The 23798-nt window shown below is 41.8% G+C and overlaps 1 protein-coding gene across 2 annotated transcripts in view; it reads right to left on the bottom strand.

Annotated features, from left to right (window-relative positions):
* Positions 1–5757: 5757 nt before the first annotated feature.
* The window catches only part of LOC109910577 (solute carrier family 22 member 3-like), a 32795-nt gene continuing 14754 nt past the window's right edge, over positions 5758–23798 (bottom strand). Inside the window, exons 8-11 of one of the 2 annotated variants that reach the window (XR_007262883.1) lie at positions 22155–22263; positions 18448–18543; positions 6489–6588; positions 5758–6393 (exon numbers count right to left, since the gene is read on the bottom strand). Coding sequence is in view for 1 of the 2 variants with exons in the window: in XM_020509791.2 (XP_020365380.1) it covers positions 6339–6393; positions 6489–6588; positions 18448–18560; positions 22155–22263 (377 nt within the window). In the remaining variant the exon portion in view is untranslated. Of the gene's footprint in view, positions 6394–6488; positions 6589–18447; positions 18561–22154; positions 22264–23798 lie in introns of both variants that reach the window. The other variant, XM_020509791.2, reaches the window with a different exon arrangement.

The following is a 23798-nucleotide window of genomic DNA, read 5'->3' as shown; positions in this document are numbered from 1 at the left end:
ATTGAAAAAGAACGCAGACGATATTCTGGTCACCTCAAACAAGTGGCACGATTTGGTGGTTCCATCACGACCTTGACTGTACATCAGGGGTGGGATATACATGTTTAAGCGTCGGTCCCCAAAAGCAACTGCAATCATTAATTTGATGATACACCCTATTGTTGTACTCTTTGTATTGATGCTAGGTATTTTCATTGTGGTTTTAATCTTCTAGTGCAGGCTACATACACTAATTATATGTACTTGCACAGCTATCGTTGATTTGTGTCTGGGTTTGCAACTGTAACATGCGCTGTCAAATATCATCGGGATGGAATGTATAGGATGGGGCGAAGGGCTAAAAGTTAATGATGATATTCGACGGCTACATAAGAAAATGGATTGTACAGGATGGGCAAATAGGCTGGGAGAGTTTAGAATAATACTTAACAAGCTGCATGACCTTAAATGAGTCCTGTGTACATTCCTTTACAAGCTGAAGATGAGACCTGCACTTGTTTGCCCATCCTATGTTGTCTGTACCAGCCAGCAGTTTTGTCTTGCTGTATCTGCTTTCTTTACGCTGGCTGTTTGTCACACTGTGTAAGAGAGACAGAGAGAGTTTTATTCCAAGCTGCTGCTGCTGTTGGATTTCACTTCGGCTCAGAATCACAAACAGTGCCAGGAACGAACCTAAGCCTCCAGGCCAGCCATCGATTGAGAGATCCCGACAAGCAGAAGAACTTGTTGCTTTTTCTAGAAATGTGTGAGACTTGTTGCTTCTCTTTCTCTTTTCTTTTCCATTTGTTATGACCACTATAATCATTTATTATTGCTTAATAAACATTCATATTTAAGAAAATTGCTATTGTTGAGCCTTCTCTTGATTATATTTACCTGAATCTGAGAGGAACCGTTTGGATACACGCTGTGATCCAAGACAGTTCACCCCTCCTCACCGAAGAGTTTAACAGTTTGGGGTATCTCATCTAGAATCGTAAAAATTTAGGGAGCCTCACCCAGCGGCTTGTCGTAACAATACCGATAAATTAAATAGAGGGATCAAGGGATCAAGTTTGTGAGGATCCTGAAAATTAAATGGTGAAGATAGGTTAAGGAAGCAAGGCAGCAATAATGAAAATAGCAGCTAGAATATGATGGGAAGGGACAGATTGCAGAAACCTAAGAATGCAACAATAAAGAATGTTAGGGATCACAAAATCAGAAAAAAGACCAAACTAACTGCTATGCATATCAACGCATGTAGCATTCATAACAAAATAAATGAAATGACAGTGCAAATAGAAATAAATATATTTAATCTGATAACCATTATAGAGGTATATATGTCTAGAAGATGGTCAAGACAAGGACCAGAATATTCAAAGATTTGTGACATTAGGGAAATTTAGATAAGGTGGAGGGGTAACTTTATTAATTAAGAATCATTTTGTACCATGGAGAGAGATGATTTTAGTTCTGGGAATCAGGACGTAGAGTCAGTTTGAGTGGAGATGAGAAATAGTAAAGGCAAGGTTGTTGACTTTCTTACTAAATAGACAATAAGAGGACACAGTACGCCCTAACACACTGGCCACACTACCCTACATGAGGAACATATCAGAACTGACGCCAAGACTCCTAAGACCACTAGGAATCATGGTGGCACACAAGTCCACAGCCGGTCTACCCCATTCCTATAACATGCAGAACAACGATTAAAGACCCCATTCCCACAACATGCAGAAGCAACGTGGTTTACAAAACACCATGCAACGACTGCCACAAACTTTACATCGGACAGACAGGAAGGAAACTCGCCATCAGAATACATGAACATCAGCTAGCAGCAAAATAGCACGACAAACTTTCCTTAATATCGGTACATTCAGACAATGAAGGCCATCGGTTTAACTGGGACAAGGTAACCACAGTAGCACAAGCCAAATATAGAAAGGCACAGGAATTCCTAGAGGCATGGTTCTCCATCTGTGATGCAATCAACAAACACATAGAATTGGACCCCATATACAAACCCACACAGATCAAAACTGGAAATGACAGTACTCACCACAACGGACCGGACAGTATAAATTCCAGGCAGAGTAGAATAACACCGCTTTATAGGAGGCTCCACTGTTGATGTTACCTCATATGGTGATGAAACGTCTGAACGAGAACAAACCAGCTCAGTGAGGAAGTCAACAACCTCACCCACAACCTGAGGTACAGATGTTTGCCAAAACTTTGAAAAAATGTGTCTTTTTTTCAGAAATTCTCACATTCTGCACTACCAAATAAATATTTAAAATGCATTGAGGCAATTCACAGTAGAACATAATGCGTGGAGAAAACTTCATTTCTTTTGTACTCTCTGTAGTTTTCAATTTCAAATGTTTTGCCTTTCGGCTGTATACTGACAGGGAATACATGTTGTGAGAATAAAGATGATTACAATCATATTGGTACATGTAAGAGTGGACATACTGTGATGGAGACAAGTTGAATTTTACTGCATTTCTGCAACATTCAAGTCAATGCTTTTCATACTGTATTTTTATGTACTTTATGAACAAAGTACATTTTGAAAAAAATGAAAAAATTGATTGAAACTATCCTCTACTGTTTGAGAGTCTCATTTACAGCATGTAAGTGCGGCACCTGTTATTCTGTTCTGCGCACTACGTTTGACCCAGGTGCAATTCCACCCTCGGGCGACTGTTTGTGTGGAGTTTGCACATTCTCCCCGTGTCTGTGTGGGTTTCCTTTGGGTGGTCCGGTTTCCTTCCACAGTCCAAAGATGTGCAAGTTAGGTGGATTAGCCATGGGAAATGCAGGGTTGCAAAGATAGGTTAGAGGGGTGGGCCTGGGTGGGATGAATGGGCTGAATGTTCTGCTTCCACACTGTAGGTATTCTGTGATTCTATGATTGACATGGAAACAAAAAGTGGCAGAGAGGTCTCACAGAAAAGAATGAGTTGCTGGAAGAGGGAGGAGGAGAAGGACACAGCTAGCAGCTCACCTTAGCCCCCAGAGTCATCAGGAACCATGTCCCCTTCTTCAACCTCAGCTCAGACAGTTGTATCGGTCTCACTAAGCAGATGCACACTGAACATTTACCATCTGCTGCAACCTGAACTTTTTGCCCCTGAAGAGGGTAATAATAGCATTGCCATTGGCTGTGAAGGGAACTGTCGTGATGCAAGTTGTGCATCTGACTCCTTCCAGGCTTAAGTAGATGAGATTTGCTGCATCTTCCTCTTGGCAGGGAGAGGCAGGTGGTGTGAGAGTAAGGCTTCCTGAGGATTGCTGATTCCCTGATGGTGCAGGGTGAACTGACAGGTCTCACAGGTCAATGCACAGTTGGCAGAATTAGAAGCACAAGGGTTTCCTTTCTCTCAACGTCCAGATAGTGGGTGACTGGATATGACACATCATTGCAGGACAACACAACAGTCAAAATGCCCTCCTTTTGTGGCAGTCTGCTGCTGTGCCCTCTGCATGGGAGCTGCTGTGAAAAACACAGAAGAGTGGCTGGTGGGTAACTAGGTGACCCTCTGGCTGATGCCTCTGAGGCACAAGCCACACACAAATGGGCAAATTGCATGTAATGAGTGCCCAGCGTCCACATGAACAATGATTGAGCAGAGCAATGGGTTGTTGAAGCAATACATTCCCTGCCAGGATTGCCTAGAGGAAACCTGAAGAATTCAACAGGGTGCGTGTCGAAATTTGCCTTTGTCTAGTGATCATGAGGGGATGTTGTGGTTACTTTGCTGACTTTGAGCGTAGGAAGTTGAGGGGTGACCTTATAGAGGTTTGTAAAATCATAAGGGCTATAGATAAGGTGAATGGCAGGTGTCTTTTCTTGAGGGTGGGAGGTTTCAAAACTAGGGGCATATTTTTACGGTGAGAGGAGAAAGACTTTAAAAAGACAAGAGGGGCAACTTTTTTTTACACAAAGAGTGGTTTGTGTGTGGAATGAACTTCCAGAGGAAGTCGTGGATGTGGATACAGTTATAACATTTAAAGGACATTCTAGATAAGCACGCAAAAAGGAAATGTTTGGAGGTACATGGGCCAAGTGCAGGCAGGTGGAACTAGCTTAGTTTGGGATTATGATTGGCGTGGATTGTTTGGGCTGAATAGTCTGTCTACATGCTGTATGACTCTATAAGAACTACTAGCTCCATTGCCTTCTCAGTGTCTGCCTGGTGGATCTAGCCGATATATAGACATCTCTGCTCATCTTCACCTCCTCCACCTAGCCTTCTAGTGCAGCATCTGAGAACCTTGGAGTGCATTCACCTTTTCACCATTAGCCAATCCGCTTTGTGGGTGAGACTCTCCTGACCAACAACTCCTAGTAACTGCTCCAGTCAGAATATACCTGCCCTTTTAAGTACTGCAAGTTAGCATTTGGTGCGTGGTGACGTCATGTGACCTTGCTCTCCATCCTGATGTCTGCAACTGTTCAAAAGTCTGTTTAGCTGTGAGCTGCAAGAAGCAATCATTTCATGAATAGGTTTTGCAGCAAGCGAGCGTCATGGGCCCCGTTCCACATTTTTGCAGCCATTCAATATTCCCCATTCACCTGCCGCTTTTTCCCCACATCACTGGCTGGGCCAACACTTATTGCCCATCACTTTTTACCCTGGAGAAGGAGCCACCTTCTTGAATTTCCGCAGTCCATGCGCTGTAGGTCAGTGAGGGAACAGCGATGTAGATGGTGTGTGGTTTAAATGCAAACCCAGCAACTGGTGACATTCCTATGTGTCCGCTATCCTGGTTCAAGAAACATAAAACACAAAGTGACACTAGGCACAAGGTGGTAGAGGTCACAGGTTCGGATGATGCTGATTGGAAGCATGGTGTGTTGCTGCCGTGTATCTTACAGATGGTATTCACTGCTGCCCCTGTACACCAGTGATGGAAGGAGTTCATGTTTAAGAGGGACGTCAATGAAGTGGGCCACTTCGTTTTGGATTGTGTCAAGATTCTTGAGTGTGAGAGCCGCACTCAGGCGAGCGCAGTAATTTTATCAGAACTAACCGCTTTAAATTACTGTTAGTTTACGTAAAACATTTGCCTCTGAAGATCTCCCATCATCCTTTTTTCTCCAGTATGACATGACTATGCAATCTTTCTCATGTGCACGCAGTCATACTTTTCTACTGCCTCACATTCGGCCTTACTCTGGTCAATGCTCTGTTCTCAGATTGACTGAGAATTAATCTAACCAGAAAGACTGCAGTAGGAATGAAGAAGGATTTATTCCTGGGACGTGTTACAGAGTATTTGAAACCTGTGCTGAGATGCAACCAAATAAAGCCACGGTTTGATGGACTGGTCAGTTTTGTTGAGGTGAAGTGCCTGTACAAATGGACAGGCATATGTGCAAATGTAAATTCTCCCTCGCAGAATAACTCATAACAATTCCTTTTTGACTGGATCAAGACATCACAAGGCAGCGGGATTGCCAAATAATGAGTAATTCTTCCACTGAGTGATGCTGTTTGTTTTTAATTGGCTACGTGGACTGACCTGATGGTGTGGACAGTGTTTTGAGCAGAGCTTCAAGCAAATGGATTTCTAGCCTATGGTAATGGGTGCATTCTGCAGTTATTTACACTACTGTATTACATTACATTCGGCCCTGATTCCATTGTTGCCTGAGCAAGGAAAAATTGGAAACAACTTTCCATTATGTCCTTATGTATTTTGCTGTGCAAATTTATGCTGTGCCAAAATTTAAACAGATTTTTAGAAAGTGCAATATTTGGTAATTAAACACATTTTTAATTTTAACATGTGGAGAATTCTAATATTAGTTTTGTTTTATTCCATTTCAATGCTTTCAAATGATTCAATTCCTTCCTTTATAGTACACTTAATTTTTAATGTTATGAAACAAAAAACTGCAGAGACTGAAAATCTGAAACAAGAACAGAAATTGCTGGAGAAACTCAGCAGGTCCGGCAGCATCGGTGGAGAAAGAAAACAGACTTAACATTTCAAAGCCAGTGATCTTTCTTCAAATCAAAGGTTCCTGATCCTGATAATTTAATTTCCTATTCCCATTAGTAAGTTATAGATGCAAGGTCATATATTCATCAATGTTATCATATCAGTTATAATGGGCAATCTATTACTACCCATTTTGCAATTGTAATTTATTATTCAACAATGCATAATAGGCTTCCAATTGATATCAGTTATTCACTCAACTTTGTCTTTTGCACAAAGCTGTACTAGCAGAATGAAGACAATTGATTGTAGAAAGACAGACAAGTAAGGTTTCATTGAATTTTGATTTGACAAGGATCTCTTTCTTCCTGTAATAGTTTTCTTTCCATTCTCTAGGTGGAAATGCTGAGATTGATCATCTCTTTGTATTCATCTTGGTTATAAAGCCTGTAAGTAAAAAGTGGAAGAGAGCGTGAATCTGGTGTCACCGTTTGAAAAGAAGCAAAGCAACTGACGTCATTCAGGATCACATTGGTAGTTACCGCATAATATTTTCCACATCGTCGACTGTTTCTAGTAATCTTGTGCCCTTTGTTTCAGGCAACAGTTGCATCAGACCACCAGCTACCAGAGATAGAGCACCTAGAAGAAAATGGAAGCCAATTACAATATGCTGCTTATGCTACAATATCCACCACTGTTTGATTATGTGGAGACCACTATTGGCTGGTCTTTGTTAAAAAAAAAAACTTGCATTACGTATTGAAAAGTTGAATGTGCAGTAAACATCAGTCTGGACATGGCTGTCATAAGTTAAACAAAATATGCATTGCAAGTGTCAAGATTCCAGTTGGAATAGTGCACTGAAAATCATGTTCCACTATTCTTAGCAGAGAATATCACAAGTGTAAAATGTAACTAATTTAATCTCCAGAATGAATAATGCTTAACTGTAACCATTGACTGAGATAAAAGAAACTTCAGGCTTCATCAATGAACAAGAAACCAAAAATTTATTATAACAAAATCATCCTCTAACATGTGACAGAACAGATTGTTAATTACCAATGCAAGCTTAAACTACACCCACTTTAAATCTAAACACATATATATTCATTTATATATAGGTTGGACAGACAGATGACATAAACATACTTCTTAGGAATATCATGGGTAAAAAAGAAATATGCAAAAAGGCACAATGTCTGTGGCTCCAAGTTCAAACCAAAAGTGTAGAAGAGATGACCTTTCTCCAATTTATTTACGTTTTTGGCAACCATGTTATATTCTTTTTGACACTGGTGAACCTCAACTCGATAATCAACCAGTTGGGCCTAGGTCTTGACTTGAATTAGAAGTTATCTTTCCTTTTGCAATGCCATTGGTTGCTATTTAATTTCCAATTAAAAAGAAAGAAAGAGAGAGACAGCAAGAAGTATTTGGCTTGCTTACAGGCTTTTAGAAATCTGTATTCCAACTGTTTCTAAACTGTCTTAAGCCAATGCAAACCTTTTTTTGCCGGTCAGCTACATTTTGTCAAGACATGTGGTGATGGTGTCTCAAAAGTATTAAGTCCAGTTCCAGCAAATGAATGCCACACAGTTCTTCTATCCTTCAAGTCATTCAAGCTTCTATTTTACAGTTTATAATATATCTATAGTCCATACATACCCCACTCTTGAATAGTGAAATGCCAGTTTTAAATGCAAAAATAAAACACAAAAAAAGTTGTATCAAATCATCTCATTCATTCTTTTTGCAGGGTTTGTACAATTTCTTATTTTATTTTCAAATTATTAACCTATTCCAGTACATTTATGTTCTTGATAATGTGTCTGTAATTACATTCTCCATTCCAGCAAAGTGAACAATCTGATATTATAAGGTCAAATTGGTAAGTTCTGTTGAAATAGTCTTGCACGTTGAGATTTAACTTAAGTCTACAAAAGCAAAGGGATTAATGTCAGTGCATGTTAGTGCTTCTTTCTAGTCATGGTGGACATAAACTTCACAATGTTTAAGTGCCAGTATCAATCCCAAAGTCTCCTTCTCCACTGCAGAATACTTCTTCTAATTAATTTCTTAGTAACGTACCCTACAGGTTTCCCTATTCTTGGTACATCATTTTACAATAAGACTACACCCACCTTCAAGTCATTAATGCCAATTGCCGTTTTCAAAAATTTACAAAATTCAAGTGTGACCAACACCAATTCATTAGGTTGGCCTTCAGCTTCCCAAAACTGTTTGACACTCTTCTGACCATATTACTGTTGCCTGTTCATTTACTAGGTTATCAAGTTATTCTCAAGCAGGTATTGAATCTCCATTTCCACGTGATCATTCTCTTTTGGGTTTAAATGATAAGGATGTTGTTTTGTCTGTAATGATTCCCCTACATCCACAGAGTATAGGAGTTGGGAGGTCATGTTGTGGCTGTACAGGACATTGGTTAGGCCACTTTTGGAATACTGCGTTCAATTCTGGTCTCCCTGCTATAGGAAAGTTGTTATTAAACTTGAAAGGGTTCAGAAAATATTTACAAGGATGTTGCCAGGATTGGAGGGTTTGATCCATAGAGAGTGGCTGAATAGACTGGGACTATTTTCCCTGGAGTGTCAGAGGTTGAGGGGTGACCTTATAAAGGTTTATAAAATCATGAGGGGCATGGATAGGATGAATAGCCAAGGTCTTTTCCCCAGGGTAGGGGAGTCCAAGACTAGGGGGCATAGGTTTAAGTTGAGAGGGGGAAGATTTAATGGGACCTACGGGACATTTTTTTCATCAGAATGTGGAGCATGTTTGGAATGAGCTGCCAGAGGAAGTGATGGAGGCTGGTACAATTACAACACTTGAAAGGCATCTGAATTAGTACATGAATACGAAGGGTTAAGAGGGATATGGGCCAAATGTTGGCAAATGAGATTAGATTAAATTAGGATATCTGGTCAACATTACTGAGTTGGACCAAAGGGTTTGCTTCTATGCTGTACAACTCTATGACTCTATCCAGTGTATCACTATAGATTGCCTTCAATTTCCTAGCTAAACTTACTAAGTCTTCCTGCTGTCTTTCCCAGAAGTATGAAAGTACAATGTACAACTGTCCCAATCTTTTAGTATTGTAGGATTGTAGGAAGTACACTTTTGACCTGTCTAACTTTTCTTCTGCCTTACTGCTTACTGTCTCTGCCATCTTCAACTACTCTTACCACAAAACAAACTTGCTTTTTGTTCTTTTTTTCTCTACATTGATATTGCTTTAACATGTTTATGTGACATAAGCTATTCTTTGTGTGATCTGGAACATCTGTCATAAGACACTTTATGCACACTCCTAATTACCTTATATCGATCACTAAATCTCACTTTCAAAGGTTCACCTTATAACACTAACACTTCATCTTCTGTTTGAAACATTCTAGCTATATATAGCAGACCTGTCTGCACATTCTTTCATCTGTGGAGTTTTTAATTGCTCCTGCGCTACTGTACATGTTCACGTGAGCCTGTCTAGAAACATGGACATGTAAGCCAACATTGACGATTTGTTCTTTTTGCCTTAAAAACCTTTCTCTGATCAATTTTATTGGACCACTTATCCCATGACCATAGATCAATTAGACCTATTGGATTAATTTGGGGAATCTCTGGTAGCAATTAACAAAAATTCAATCCTTTGTCCCAATCTTGCAGGTATCTGTGACAATATGTCTTAAGCATTGTCTTAAGAATCTGACGGTATCCCTCCACAGCACCCTGTATTTGAGGATAATAAGCAGTTGACCTCAAATGTTTTATACCCAAATTACTGATTGTGTCTTGAAACTTTTGACATTAATTTGGAAATTTAGTCCATTTTTTCATTGCTAGTCTGCAATGAATAAAAAATCTGAATTGATTTTGGCAGGATTATAGCATCACACACAATTATTATGGCACAGTAGGAGATCATTCAACCTGTCATGACTGACCAGCACTTCAAACAAGCATCATGATCAAATGGCAATCTCTTATTTTTATCCCCATGCCTTGGCACACTTTTACATCCAAGTAATCAGCCAATACCCACTTGAATGTCTTAATTGAATCTGCCTCCTTGACATTTCCAAGCTATGCATTCCATACCTTAACATCTTGCTATGCCCAAAAACGTTTTCTCTCTCATCACCATGCTTCTATTGCACATCATTTTAATTCAATGCCCACTGATTCTTGTTCCTTTATGAGTGGGAACAGGTATTTTGCCTATCCACTCTACCCAACCCCACTTATAATATTGAAAACTTATATTAAATCTCCTCTCAGCCTTCTTCTCTCCAAGGAAAGCATTCACAATCTCTTCAATCTGTCCTCATAACTGAAGTTTCTCATTCCTCAAACCATTCTTGTAAATCGATTCTATATTCTCTCCAATGCATTCACATTTTTCCTATAATGCAGCATCCACAACTGTACACAATAATCCATCTGAGATCAAACAAGAATCTCATACAAGTTCTACACCACCTCTTCACTCTTATACTTTATGTCCTTCATTGGGGTTTGGCTCCTCTGCACTGACTGAAGGCCTGGTTCCACTAACAAGAAGGCCCACAATGGAACAAGAGAGAATAAGCCATGTCTTCTGCAGTGATTGCCAAGCCTATATGAGAGGCCTGTTGGCCAAACATCTACAGTTTCACTTGGCTGTGGCATTTGCTTTAGTTTTTACAGCAGCTGGCATCTTCAGGTTTGTAGTCGGTGAACCAGGAAGAAAGCATTTGCTGACTTTTTGAGGAAATATGAATCTGTGAAGGCATTTGAGGCCATGAGGGATGCTAATGTATTTGAAAGTGTGAAACCAAAACAGCAGATTCTTGCAAAAAGGAATCTTGGAATGAGTGATAAGATTGGTCCTCTATCACACACTGGGGAAATGGTGATGGAAGGATATGCTTTGTACATCAATACCTGATTAACAAATAAAACATCTAGTTCACTGAAACAAAAGCCAAGAATACTGTATGCTTTATTAACTGCTCTCTCCACCTGTCTTAACAACTACAATGATCTATGCACGTATACACGCAGGTCCCTCTGCTCCCTTTAGAATTGTCCCCCATTATATATTGTCTCTCAATGGTGTTCCTACCAAAGTGCATCAGCTCACACTTTTCTGCATCTGTCACTTATCCACTCACTCCACTAACTTGTCAATGTCCTTTTGGAGTTCCTCACAGTTTTCAATTCTACCAAGTTTCCTGTCAACTGCAAACATTTGAAATTGTCCCCTGTGCACCAAGATCCAGATCATTAATATATATCAGGAAAAACAAGAGTCCTGATTATCTTCGCTGTAATTCCCCTTAAGGAATAATTTCCAGAAATCAGATTATCCCATCTATAACTGTAAGGAAATACTGGGGAGCTGCATTTATTTTAAGTATTTTTTCTTCAAAACGTGGTGCGTATTAAGTTTTGGTAACATTTTAAGATTTCCTTACTACCGGACATGTGTGGCATGTTTTACAGCATTGGCCCACACCTTTATAAAGTCCTAGCCAGCTAAAATGCCTGTTTTTCAATGCTTGAGTTTTCTGTATTCCTACCTATCCTGCCATAGGAATTCCATGTGCTACTCACAATATCCCCTTATGATATCCATCAAACAACAATGCATTCCTCACCTGCAGATCTGTGAAGGGCGTCTCCCCTTCCTCATTAGAACTTCATACCCAGCATAATGATATTCCACAACACCTTTCATCTCAACTCCAGAGCAAATTGGTTGTATTAACTTGTTTAACTCTGGATCTGCTCCCCGAGCCTCAATTAACGAAGACATGCTAAATACTTCATGAATTATCCCCTCCCTTAAAGAAAGGTTTGGTTACTCTAACATCTGTTCTTGGTCTCATTTTGACCTCTGCTCATGGACTTTGTTTAGCTATTGCTTACGTTACCACACACGATGGGAAAATACCTGGAATTTGTTCCTATAACCATTCTGTCTCTTAAATCTCACTTGGACATTCTGTGCTTATCGGTGAAACTATAACTTTCACTCCAAGTAAATCATTACCCAGAAATAAGTCAACTCCATCCACAGGTTATTTCTGAACAACTCCATTACCACTGTCCCAGACATCAAGTCACCTTCCAAGTTCACTTTTCACAAATAAACAGTTGTGCACTCTCCAGTTATCGTGTTACCTCGGACCTCAGCTTTCAATGCATTCCCTCAAGGAAAAAAAATACTAAGACCTTCTCCAGCAAAGCAGTTTGCATAGCTCCTGTATCCTTTAAGATAGTTCTGGGTTTAGCTGGATCATTTGAAGAAAAAAAGGTTATTTCCCTTTTGACAAAGACATTTCATGCCTCTCATCTTACTTATTCACCTCACCTGAACTCATAGTAGTTTTTACCTCCGGTTTCCTGATTATAGCTACAGCTACAATTTGAGCTGTTGCATATTCTTTGTCAATTCTCTTCTCAGATTCATTGTCATGAACTCTATTAACTGCCATGGGTTTCCCATTCAACTTGTAGCATTCTGAATGAAAGGGTCCCACTTTGTCACAATGGAAATACTTCAGCCTACAGCTCTCACTTCCATGCTCAGTATCTTCCTTCCTGATCAGAAGAGGAGATCTTGGTGCAGTCCCAGATGTCCCTTCTTGACCATAGCTACCTGTCTTCCTTTCCACTCTTCCACTGTCTACCCATCTTGAGTTTACAGGGGTGACAGAAAATGGGTTTAGTTTTATATATCAGCTCATAATTATTGTTCATTTTTGCTACCTGCTTTGCAGCTGCTAGCTCTAGACTTCAACAGGAGTTTCAATTACAATAAGTAGTGAGTTTTTAAATTCTTTTAAAAGTCTGATTTCATACATGGTATTTACTCCAAATGTCCATATCCACTGGTCAAAATTACTTTGTTTTACACTTTCAAGTTCAGTGTAGATTTGCCCAGACAGCTTCCTTAAATTTCAAAACTTTTGCCTGTATAATTCAGGAACAAACTCATACAGACCCAGAATAGCATTTTTTTTTAGTGTCATAAGGTCCTCTGACAGTGATGCATACATTTAATGTACTCTACTTAATGTAGTCAGCTATTTTATTGTTTTGCTTCATTTTCAAATGGCATAGCGAATGATTCTACAACCCATGTAGGGTTCAAATAGAATTAAATATTTCTTGACTTAGTCTTTAAGTTATGGCTAAGGTGTTCCCCATCTTCTACATCTAAGTCTTTTTGTTTCTTCTAACGGTAGTCTTCTAAACCAATATTTTGTTTCTTTCCTCTGTTCTGTTCCCTTATGTAATTCAAGTTCCAACTTCTCAAATTCTCTTTACACTTTCCTTTTCTGATCTCAGGAATTCTCACTCTTTTTCTTTCTCTTTTTCTGTCAGGCTCAAACCTTTTCATCTCCATCTCTGTCCTTTTCAAATGCAATGTTCTTTTCTTTTCTCTCTGTCTCTCAAGCTGCCTCAATCCTTTTTCAAGCTGGAACTGCCTTAACTGTAACTCAATCATAACTATGTCCGTACACTCACTGCTTGGAGTACCTGATCTCTTTTGTATTTGTGCCAGTCCCTGTGCTAATATGTTAATTATCTCTGCCTTCCTAGTTTTTGCAGAAAATTTCATCTTTATTTTCTTTGCCAATTCTGTGGCCTTTGACTTTGTTAATTCTTGTAAAAGAGTCAGCTCTATTTCCTTTATTTGGAGGATATTTTCGCTGCTCCAAATGCTACCTTACGATACAGCATCAAATCTGATTTCTGTCCTTTTATCCTTTACCAATTAATCTTATCCAATTTCACACTGTCCATGTTTAAAGATCCTGGACTCAAACTCTTGTCACAGTCCTGGTGGAAAGAGTGCACTGGACATTGATCCTCACTTTTCCCCAAGTCATCACAAATGTGAAGTATGACCAATTCAATCTCTAGGATGGTGTCAGCCAAGGGCAGCTCATACATAAAACCAGCAGTTTGTGAACTGAAGTAACCCAAGCCCCAGCCACTGGCTTGTGTTGGGTGGAACTAGCCAGAACTAGCTTGATTCAGAGGAAAGCAAAGAAAATGACACAAGGTACAAATCTGTATTTGGTGGAAGAGAAATGAGGTAATGCTACCAGTGTCCTTGGGCCAGAGCCTATAACAAAAGGACGCAGGCTCGGCAGATGATCCAGAGCCAATGAAAGCAAGATGCCACAGTTTGGGAAGCTAAGGGAAAAAGATAGAAATGAAGGATTTTGAGCGTGCAACCAGTGAAAACTTCAGAGAGCAACAAGATCCCAAGTGGAACACCCAACATTGGAAGTGTGGAGACTACATCGAGGACCCAAAGGATTGTCTGACCAGCGTGAACTCGTATTCTTGGGTATCAGCCTTTTTTTCTGTGACTGTCCAGGGAACATCAGAGAAACCCAATGGGTATGCGCATAGATGTCTGCTTCATGTCTGGGTATGTCTGCTTTAACTAAACTCAAAGTTAATTGTTAGTTGATACAGATTTGGCTCTCTTTCTCTTTGTGTCAGCCCGTTAACTGTTGTTGAGGGTGGTAACCAAGCAACGATGGTTAATGCCTGACTGACTATAATCTGAGAAAAAAAATCAATGAACTAGAACACCAAGGACTGAATCTTACATATTTTGGCAAAGGCTAAGTTGCATCCAGTTTTTTGGAGGAGTTCTAGCTGTGAGGCTTAACAATTACTCTCATCGTATCTTACCAAGCTCGCCTCATTAATTAACTAATTTTTGGAGTCTCTTACTTCCAATTTCTGTCCCATCTTTCCACATGCCATCCCTGGAATAATGCACTTATCTGTTGATATCCGAGAATTCATTGGCACATCATCTTTAAAAGTCTGATGTGTACCAGGACAAGTACCTGTCAGTTTGGAGCTGCCCTATGTGGTTCTTGACATTTTCCCTAGACATGACAGACATGGGGAGATTGGCACCCCACTTTCCTGGTACTTTTTTTGTAGCAATAATTTCCTTTTCCTCCTTTTGTTCTTGAGTATTTAGCATTTTTGGAATACTAATAGTCCACCCTGAACACTGATGCAAAATATAAACTTTGGAGACAAAGCAGAATTAACGTTTTGTGTCCAGTGACCCCTCTTCAGAACTGGACTGGAAGCATTAACTGTGTTTTCTCTCCACAGATGCTGCTAGACCAGCTGAGTTTCTCCAGTAATTTCCGTTTTTGTTACAGATTTCTAGCATCTGCCATCCCTTGCTTCATCTTATTGATGCACAGTATTGTGTGCAGTTCTGGTTACCCTGTTATAAGAAGGGTATTATTAAGCTTGAGAGGGTTCAGAAAAGATTTACCAGGCATGTTGCTGGGAATGGAGGGTTTGAATTATAAAAATAGGCTGAATAGGCTAGGACTTTTTTCACTGGAGCTTAGGAGATTGAGGGGTGACCTTACAGAGGTTTATAAAATCATGAGGGGCATAGATAAAGTGAATAGCAAAGGTCTTTTTCCTAAGATGGGGTAGTTCAAAACTAGGGGGCATATTTTTAAGATGAGAGGAGAAAGTTTTAAAAAGGACATGAGGGGCAACTTTTTTTACACAGAGAGTGGTTCCTGTATGGAATGGACTGCCAGAAGAAGTGTTGGATGTAGGTACAGCTACAACATTTTAGAGACATTTGGGTAAGTACATGAATAGGAAAGGTTTGGAGGGATAAAGGCCGAATGCAGGCAGGTGGGACTATTTTAGTTTGGGAACAAAGTTGCCGTGGATTAGTTGGACGAAAGGGTCTGTTTTCATGCTGTATGACTCTATGGCTGTATGACTCTGCCAGTTCCTGATTCCCCATTGTTATTTTCCCAGCTGTGTTCTCTCAGGGGCCTACAATCACTTTGGAATCTGTTTTGCTCTTTATAGATATTTACTGTCCATTTTCATAATATTCTGTAGAATTTAGAAGGTTAAGGGGTGACCTGATCAAAGTTTTCAAGATATTAACAGGAAAAGACAAGGTTGACAAAGAAAAACTATTACTACTGGTTGGGGATTCTAGAACTAGGGAACATAATTTAAAAATTAGGGCTAGACCATTCAGAAGAGATATTGGGAAGTATTTCTGCACACAAAGGGTGGAGGAGATTTGGAACTTTCTTCCACAAATGGCAGTGGATGTTAGATCAGTTGTTCATTTTAAATCTGAGATAATAAATTTTTGTTAAGCAAAGGTATTAAGGGATATGGGCTAAAGGCAGGTATACAGAGTTAGGCTACATATCAGCCATGATCTTATTAAATGACAGAACAGGCTCAAGGGTCTGAATGGCCTACTCCTCTTCCTCTGTTCCTATTTGCTACTTTACCCTAAACGTTTACTGTCTCCATCTTTACTTCTTCTTTGGTTGTCTTTTGTTAGTTTTTAAAACTTCCAATCCACTATGTTATGACTAATGGTTGCCAAATTGTGTTTTTTTTTCAATTTGATGCGATCCTTATAGTCCTTGGTTAAACACAGTTGACATATCCCCTTCCTAGAATCAGTCTTTCTCACAGGGATATGTCCCTTTGCGAGTCATGAACTATTTTCTTAAACATCTGCAATTGTGCTTCAACCATTTTCTTTGCTAAATTCCTTCCCTTGTCCACTTCAGCCAATTCAGTCTCTACTCCTTTGTAATTTGGTTTAGCACCGTTGGTTCGGACTCATGTTTCTTGTTGTCAAATAGAATGCTAAATTCTACCACGTTATGGTCACTGTTTCTGAAGGAATCATTCAGTCTCAGATTATTCATTAAACCTGCCTCATCACACATCACCAGAACATTTTGGTTTGTTGTCTCCCAAAGCAGAATTGCCAGTCCAAAAATCGTGGCGAGTGAGCAGTATTCTTCCAGTAACATGAGTGAGAATGTGAAAATATCTCATTCACCACCATAAAGACAACCATGGGTAGTGAATGAAGATGTCAAACTTAATCAACAAGTTGAAATATAAATGCAAAGTGTTGCATTTTGGTGGGTCAAACCAGGGCAGGACATACACAATCAAAGAAGAAGGTTTCTGAAGAAGGGTCTAGGCCCGAAACGTCAGCCTTCCTGCTCCTCTGATGCTGTTTGGCCTGCTGTGTTCATCCAGCTCTACACCTTGTTATCTCAGATTCTCCAGCATCTGCAGTTCCTACTATCTCTAAGGCTACAGGTTCATAGCTCTTTGAAAATGGACCCACAGGTAGACGGGGTGGTGAAGAAGGCTTTCGGCATGCTTGGTTTCATCGGTCAGAACACTGAGTATAGGATTTGAGATGTCTTGTTGCAACTGTGCAAGACGTTGGTGAGGCCACATTTGGAGTACTGCGTAGAGTTGTGGTCGCCATAATATAGAAAGAATATTATTAAATTAGAAAGAGTACAGAAAAGATTTACTAGGGTGCTACCTGGACTGGAAGGTTGGAGTTATAAGGAGAGGTTGGATATGTTGGGGCTTTACTCCCTGGAGTGTAGGAGACTGAGGGGTGACCTTATAGAGGTATAGAAAATCATCAGAGGCATAGATAAGGTATATAGCCAACAGCTTTTCCCCATAATAGGGGAGTCTAAAGCTAGAGGGTATAAGGTGAGAGGGGAGAAATACAAAAGTCTCCAGAAAGGCAATATTTTTCACTTAGAGAGTGGTGAGTGTCTGGAATAGGCTGCCACAGCTAGTGGTGGAAGCAAATACAATTTCATCATTTAAGAAACATTTAGACAGGTACATAGATGAGATTGGTATGGAAGGATTTGGACCAAACACAGGCAAATGGGACTAGTTTAATTGTGAAAACTGGGTGGCATGGATAAGTTGGGCCAAAGGGCCTGTTTCCATGCTGTAGACCCTAATGACTCTATGACGTGATGCTTCATGTATCGGTAGATTGAGAGCAAAGATTTGCTTATAGAAAGTGGAGATGAGCTGAATATGATTCTGTTGAAGCCAGACCAACATCCACAAATTCAGGACACATTTAAATAAAAAAGAGAAATTGCTTGATATGAACTCCCATGATACCGCAAAAAAGAGAATGCCTGTTCCGATTGAAAAGCAATTACCTGGTCCAGAAATCCAGGATACTACAAGGAAGAAAGTAATTATTTCATCAGAGAGGTTTGGGTCTCCTGGGTCTGTAATCGGCCACATGCTGACTTCAGGAACAACAACCTCCATTAAGAACATCTAAGAGGATGAAAAATCATCTACCAGAGTAACAGGAGGAGGCCATTCAGCCCTCTCAATTCATTCTGTCATTCAGTAGGGTCATGGATGATTTGTATCTTAATGCTATCTACCCATTTTGGTTCCTTAATCCTTAATATATTTACCTAACAAAAATTCAGTAAGTTTAGTTTTGACGTTTTCAATAATAGCTTTTTGATACTATCTGTGACATAGTTTCAACATCTTGGGGAGAATGGACTCAATAGTTCTGCTCTCCAAAAATTGGATAAAATAAATTCATTCAATTAAGTGCTTTCAAAAACTCACCAAAAATTACCAGAGGAAGTTCGCTCCAAATGATCGCTGATTTGAAGAGCACAAATGGTGCAGCAATCCCACCAATGGCACTCAGGGACGAACATGCTGAAACACCAAAAGTCCTGTTGTTTTAAAGCAACAACAATTACTTCATTAGTATTTTACACCAAGAAAAGAGAGAGCAGGCAAACAAAATAAACCAAAACCAAGTGCTGACAGAGAAATAAATGGCTACAGACTGAAGGACAAGTTTGCAGATAGGCAAGAAGGAGATGAAAGATAGAAAGGAGCAGATGAGGGAAGAAAATCAAAGCATTAGCAGCATAAAGTTGGCAGGAACAGAAAAGGTAGAGAGGATGCAGTTGAGAGTAAGTAAATCAGGCTCCATTAAAGAAAAGTGGAACTGAGATAACCAGCCTCCAACACACCCCATCCTCCTGGACACCACCCCAAGGCCTCCTATCCTCCCTTGACCTCTTCATCTCCAACTGCCGTCGAGACATAATCGCCTCAACCTCTCCACCCCTCTCACCCACTCCAACCTCTCCCCCACAGAACGTGCAGCCCTCCGCTCCCTCCGCTCCAACCCCAACCTCACCATAAAACCCGCGGACAAGGGAGGCGCAGTTGTAGTATGGCGCACTGACCTCTACATCGCCGAGGCCAGACGCCAACTCTTTGACACCTCCTCCTACTGCTCCCTTGATCATGATCCCATCCCCGACCACCAAACCATCATCTCCCAGACCATCCACAACCTCATCACTTCAGGTGACTTCCCATCCACAGCCTCTAACCTCATTGATCCCCAACCCCGCACCACCCGCTTCTATCTCCTTCCCAAAATCCACAAACCTGACTGCCCTGGTTGACCAATTGTCTCCGCCTGCTCCTGCCCCATCGAACTCATCTCTACTTATCTCGACTCCATTTTCTCCCCCTTGGTCCAGGAACTCCCTACCTACATCCGTGACACCACCCACGTCCTCCACCTCCTCCAAAACTTCCAATTCCCTGGTCCCCAACACCTCATCTTTACCATGGACGTCCAGTCCCTATATACTCGCATTCCCCATACAGATGGCCTAAAGGCCCTCCGCTTCTTCCTGTCCCACAGCCCGAACAGTCCCCCTCCACTGACACCCTTATCCGCTTAGCTGAACTCATCCTCACCCTTAACAACTTCTCCTTCAATTCCTCCCAGTTCCTACAGACAAAGGGGGTGGCCATGAGTACCGGCATGGGCCCAAGCTATGCCTGCCTCTTTGTAGGACACGTGGAACAATCCCTCTTCCAAAGCTACACTGGCCCTATCCCCCACCTCTTCCTCCGTTACATCGATGACTGTATCGGTGCCGCCTCGTGCTCCCATGAGAAGCTCGAACAGTTGATCCACTTCACTAACACCTTCCACCCCAACCTTAAGTTCGTCTGAACCATCTCTGATACCTCTCTGTCCTTTCTGGACCTCTCTGTCTCCATCTCCGGCATCCACTTGGAAACCGATATCCATTTCAAGCCTACCAACTCCCACAGCTACCTAGAATACCCCTCCTCTCACCCACCTTCCTGCAAAAAGGCCATCCCCTATTCCCAATTCCTTCGTCTCTGCCACATCTGCTCCCGAGATGAGGCATTCCACTGCCGGACATCCCAGATGTCCTCGTTTTTCAAGGACCGCAACTTCCCCTCCACAGTGGTCAAAAATGCCCTCGACCGTGTCTCTTGCATTTCCTGCAACTCATCCCTCACACCCCCTCCCCGCAATAATAACCAAAACAGAATCCCCCTCATCCTCACGTACCACCCCACCAACCTCCGAATCCAACGCACCACCCTCCGACACTTCCGCCATCTGCAATCTGACCCCACTACCAAAGACATTTTTCCCTCCCCACCCTTATCTGCTTTCCAGAGGGACCACTCTCTCCGTGACTCCCTTGTCCGCTCCACACTCCCCACCAGCCCCACCACCCCCGGCACTTTTCCCTGCAACCACAGGAAGCGCTACACCTGCCCCTACACCTCCCCCCTCACCCCCATTCCAGGCCCTAAGAAGACCTTCCACATCAAACAGATGTTCACCTGCACATCTGCTAATGTGGTATACTGTATCCCGCTGTTCCCGTTGTGGCCTCCTCTACATTGGGGAAACCAAGCAGAGACTTGGGGACCGCTTTGCAGAACACCTACGCTCAGTTCGCAACAAACAACTACACCTCCCAGTCGCAAACCATTTCAACTCCCCCTCCCATTCCTCAGACGACATGTCCATCCTGGGCCTCCTGCATTGCCACAATGATGCCACCTGAAAGCTGCAGGAACGGCATTTCATATTTCGCTTGGGAACCCTGCAGCCCAAGGGTATCAATGTGGATTTCACAAGCTTCAAAATCTCCCCTCCCCCGACCGCATCCAAAACCAGCCCAGCTCGTCCCCACCTCCCTAACCATTCCTCCCACCTCAAGCCTCACCCCCATCTCCTACCCACTAACCTCATCCCGCCTCCTTGACCTGTCGTCCTCCCTGGACCGACCTATCCCCTCCCTAACTCCCCACCTACACTCACCTTTACTGGTTCCAACCCCGTCTCTATGAACTGCCTGTCTCCTCTCCACCTATCTTCTCCTTTATCCATCTTCTATCCGCCTCCCCCTTTCTCCCTATTTATTTCAGAATCCCCTTCCCCTCCCCCATTTCTGAAGAAGGGTCTCGACCCGAAACGTCAGCTTTCCTGCTCCTCTGATGCTGCTTGGCCAGCTCTGCACCTTGTTATCCCTTAAAGAAAAGTTGGGTTTGTATTGGATTCAATTGTGTTGAATTCTGTTGTATCCCACATTTAATCTTTAAAAAAAAACTGCTACCTTATTTCCATTATTTCTCCAACAAACCCTCATGAACGCATCCATTTTGTTGCCTTTACTATTCTCTTTTCATCTCTGGAGTTACACACTATTGGTTCGCACCACAGAATTATTATTGTACAGGCCTGTCCTACCTGCACTTCAGTGGCACAGAAAGACCTTGGATTTTTCTCTGTGGAAGGGAGAAAGGCAAGGAGGGATTTTATAGAGCTTTTTGGGGGATTTCAAAAGAATCAATAGGAAGAAATGATTCTGCTGGCAGGATAGTCAGTAATGAGAGGAACCATAGAATCCCTACAGTGTGGAAGCAGGCCATTCAGCCCATTAAGTTCACACCAACCCTCTGAAGAGCATCCCACCCAGCCTCAGCCTCTACCCTATGCCTGTAACTCTGCATTTCCCATGGCTAATTCATCAAGCCTGCACATCCCTAGATACTATGGGATAATTTAGCTTGGCCAATCCACCTAACCTGCACATCTCTGGACTGTGGGAGGAAACAAGAGCGTGCAGAGGCAACTCTTAACAACAGTTGTCTGAGGCTGGAATTAACCCTGGGGCTGTGAGGCACCAGTGTTAACCATTGAGTCACCATGCCACCCCAAAGGAGGAGACAAATGCAAATGAACTAGCAAAATAACCAGGGAAGATGAGGGGAGGATTTTTGCCAATTTGCTGCATGTGATCATTCTGGAATGCCCTGCCTGAAAAGATTGAGCCAGTAGGTTAGAAAGTATCTTTCGTAAGGGTATCGGTGATGTTGAAAAGGGGTATAAGGAGAAAAAGACTGAGATGGCACATCTATCCTTTCTTCGTTCAATCTACAGTCATTGAAAAGGTTTTATTAGTTACCTTATTGAAGTGGGTTGTAGCTCATTGGTCACAAGGAAGAGTATACTGAGTGACATTGTTGTTCCACATCTGCCCAATGTGGCAACGGCACTTTTGAGCCAGTGCATTTCTTTGAGATGAGAAAACAAAGTTGATATAAGAATGTAGAATGAAATGTAGAGTTGGCAATACAGCAGAACAGTCAGTCACTTTTGGTACATGATTTCCATTGAACACTAAACACACCCATTCAATTGCATCATACATTTTCTAAAAAGGAAATCACCATCAAAATACCTGATGTTTAAAACATTTATCAATGCTCTCCCCAGTCATTTTTATGCTATATGCAGTGGAAAATCGATCATGGGTTTTGATGAAAGGAAGTCTTGCAGCCCAACACTAACCGTCTTCTGCCCCGGTACGGAGAGTGGCGGCAGTGCCCTGGTACAGAGCGTGGCGGCAGTGCCCCGGTACGGAGTGTGGTGGCAGTGCCCCGGTACGGAGCCCTTGGGGAAAGACTTTTTTAAAAATTTTGCCTCTTGTCTCTCTGACCTATGATTATACTGCGTATAGCTGTAATGTAATACTTTTTTCTTGATTTTTCTATTCTGTAACAAAGGATTGCACCTAGGTACTGTGTACATAAGATGGCGCTGTGTGCTGGTGACATTGCTACATTGTCACTAATCTGTAACTGAAGACGTTGTACCTAGGTGCCTATACTGGTGTTATAAGTGGCGACTTATAAACTCTTCACTGTATCATTTGAGTACATATGACGATAAAGCTCATTCAATCCCATTAGGGCATGCACACTGACGTGAGCACTGAATTATGGGCTTACAGCCTCTATGCTGCTTTGTTGCGTGGTGATTTAGTGCAGGGAAAGAGGTTGGCAGCCTGTTATTGTTGGCAGCACTGAACAGTTAAGGGACTAGACATGCCACTCTGCGGTTCTGTGCTGTATCAATGGTACATCTGCAAATGTGCCAGCTGTTTATGCAGCAAACTCCTGCATGTCATTTACCAAGAGGGTGATGTATGATACTTGGAGGGGAGCAGCTCATTGTGGAGTCAAGACAGTCAGTCTGGGTATACTGCCACACTCAAATGAGGCACTTGTCTGAGTCCAGTTCAGGGGTTTGGACATAGTCAGTCAGCATCTGGGCGTCCATATCATTCCTGCCTGGGGTTACGGGCACAGACAGTCCTCCAAGTCAAGTGCAACCATTCCAGGGATTACAGGTAAGTCACTCAGGGAGTTGTGGAGGCATCAGTCCTGGGACTGGGCCATGCTCAGTAAGGGTTGCCCTGTCAAGTCAGTCTTGGAGGTTTGTTCAATAATATTCAGGGAACGTATCAGGTGGCAGTCCATGGAGTCCTGGAGAAAATGGCCAACTGAAGACTGGGCATGGACTTCATTGGACTGGGCTGTTGAGGGAACTGTCACTGTTACAGGGGACAATTGGAAAGAGCAGGGTTTGCCCACAAATAGAGTAGGAGGGAGTTATGGAGGGCTAGGGGCGGTGGGGGAAAGGTTCACACAGGTAATGGCCTCTACATATGGAGGGAGTAAAACCAAGAAGGACAGGGGGATTTCTAAGGTCATGGGCTCTGGTGGAAAGGTGGGGATATTAATATTTGTATAAAGGGGCTCAATAG

This window comes from Rhincodon typus, chromosome 9, assembly GCF_021869965.1.
Source record: "Rhincodon typus isolate 14 chromosome 9, sRhiTyp1.1, whole genome shotgun sequence".
In the NCBI taxonomy this organism is placed as follows: domain Eukaryota; kingdom Metazoa; phylum Chordata; class Chondrichthyes; order Orectolobiformes; family Rhincodontidae; genus Rhincodon; species Rhincodon typus.
This window is presented reverse-complemented; position numbering and strand designations above follow the sequence as displayed.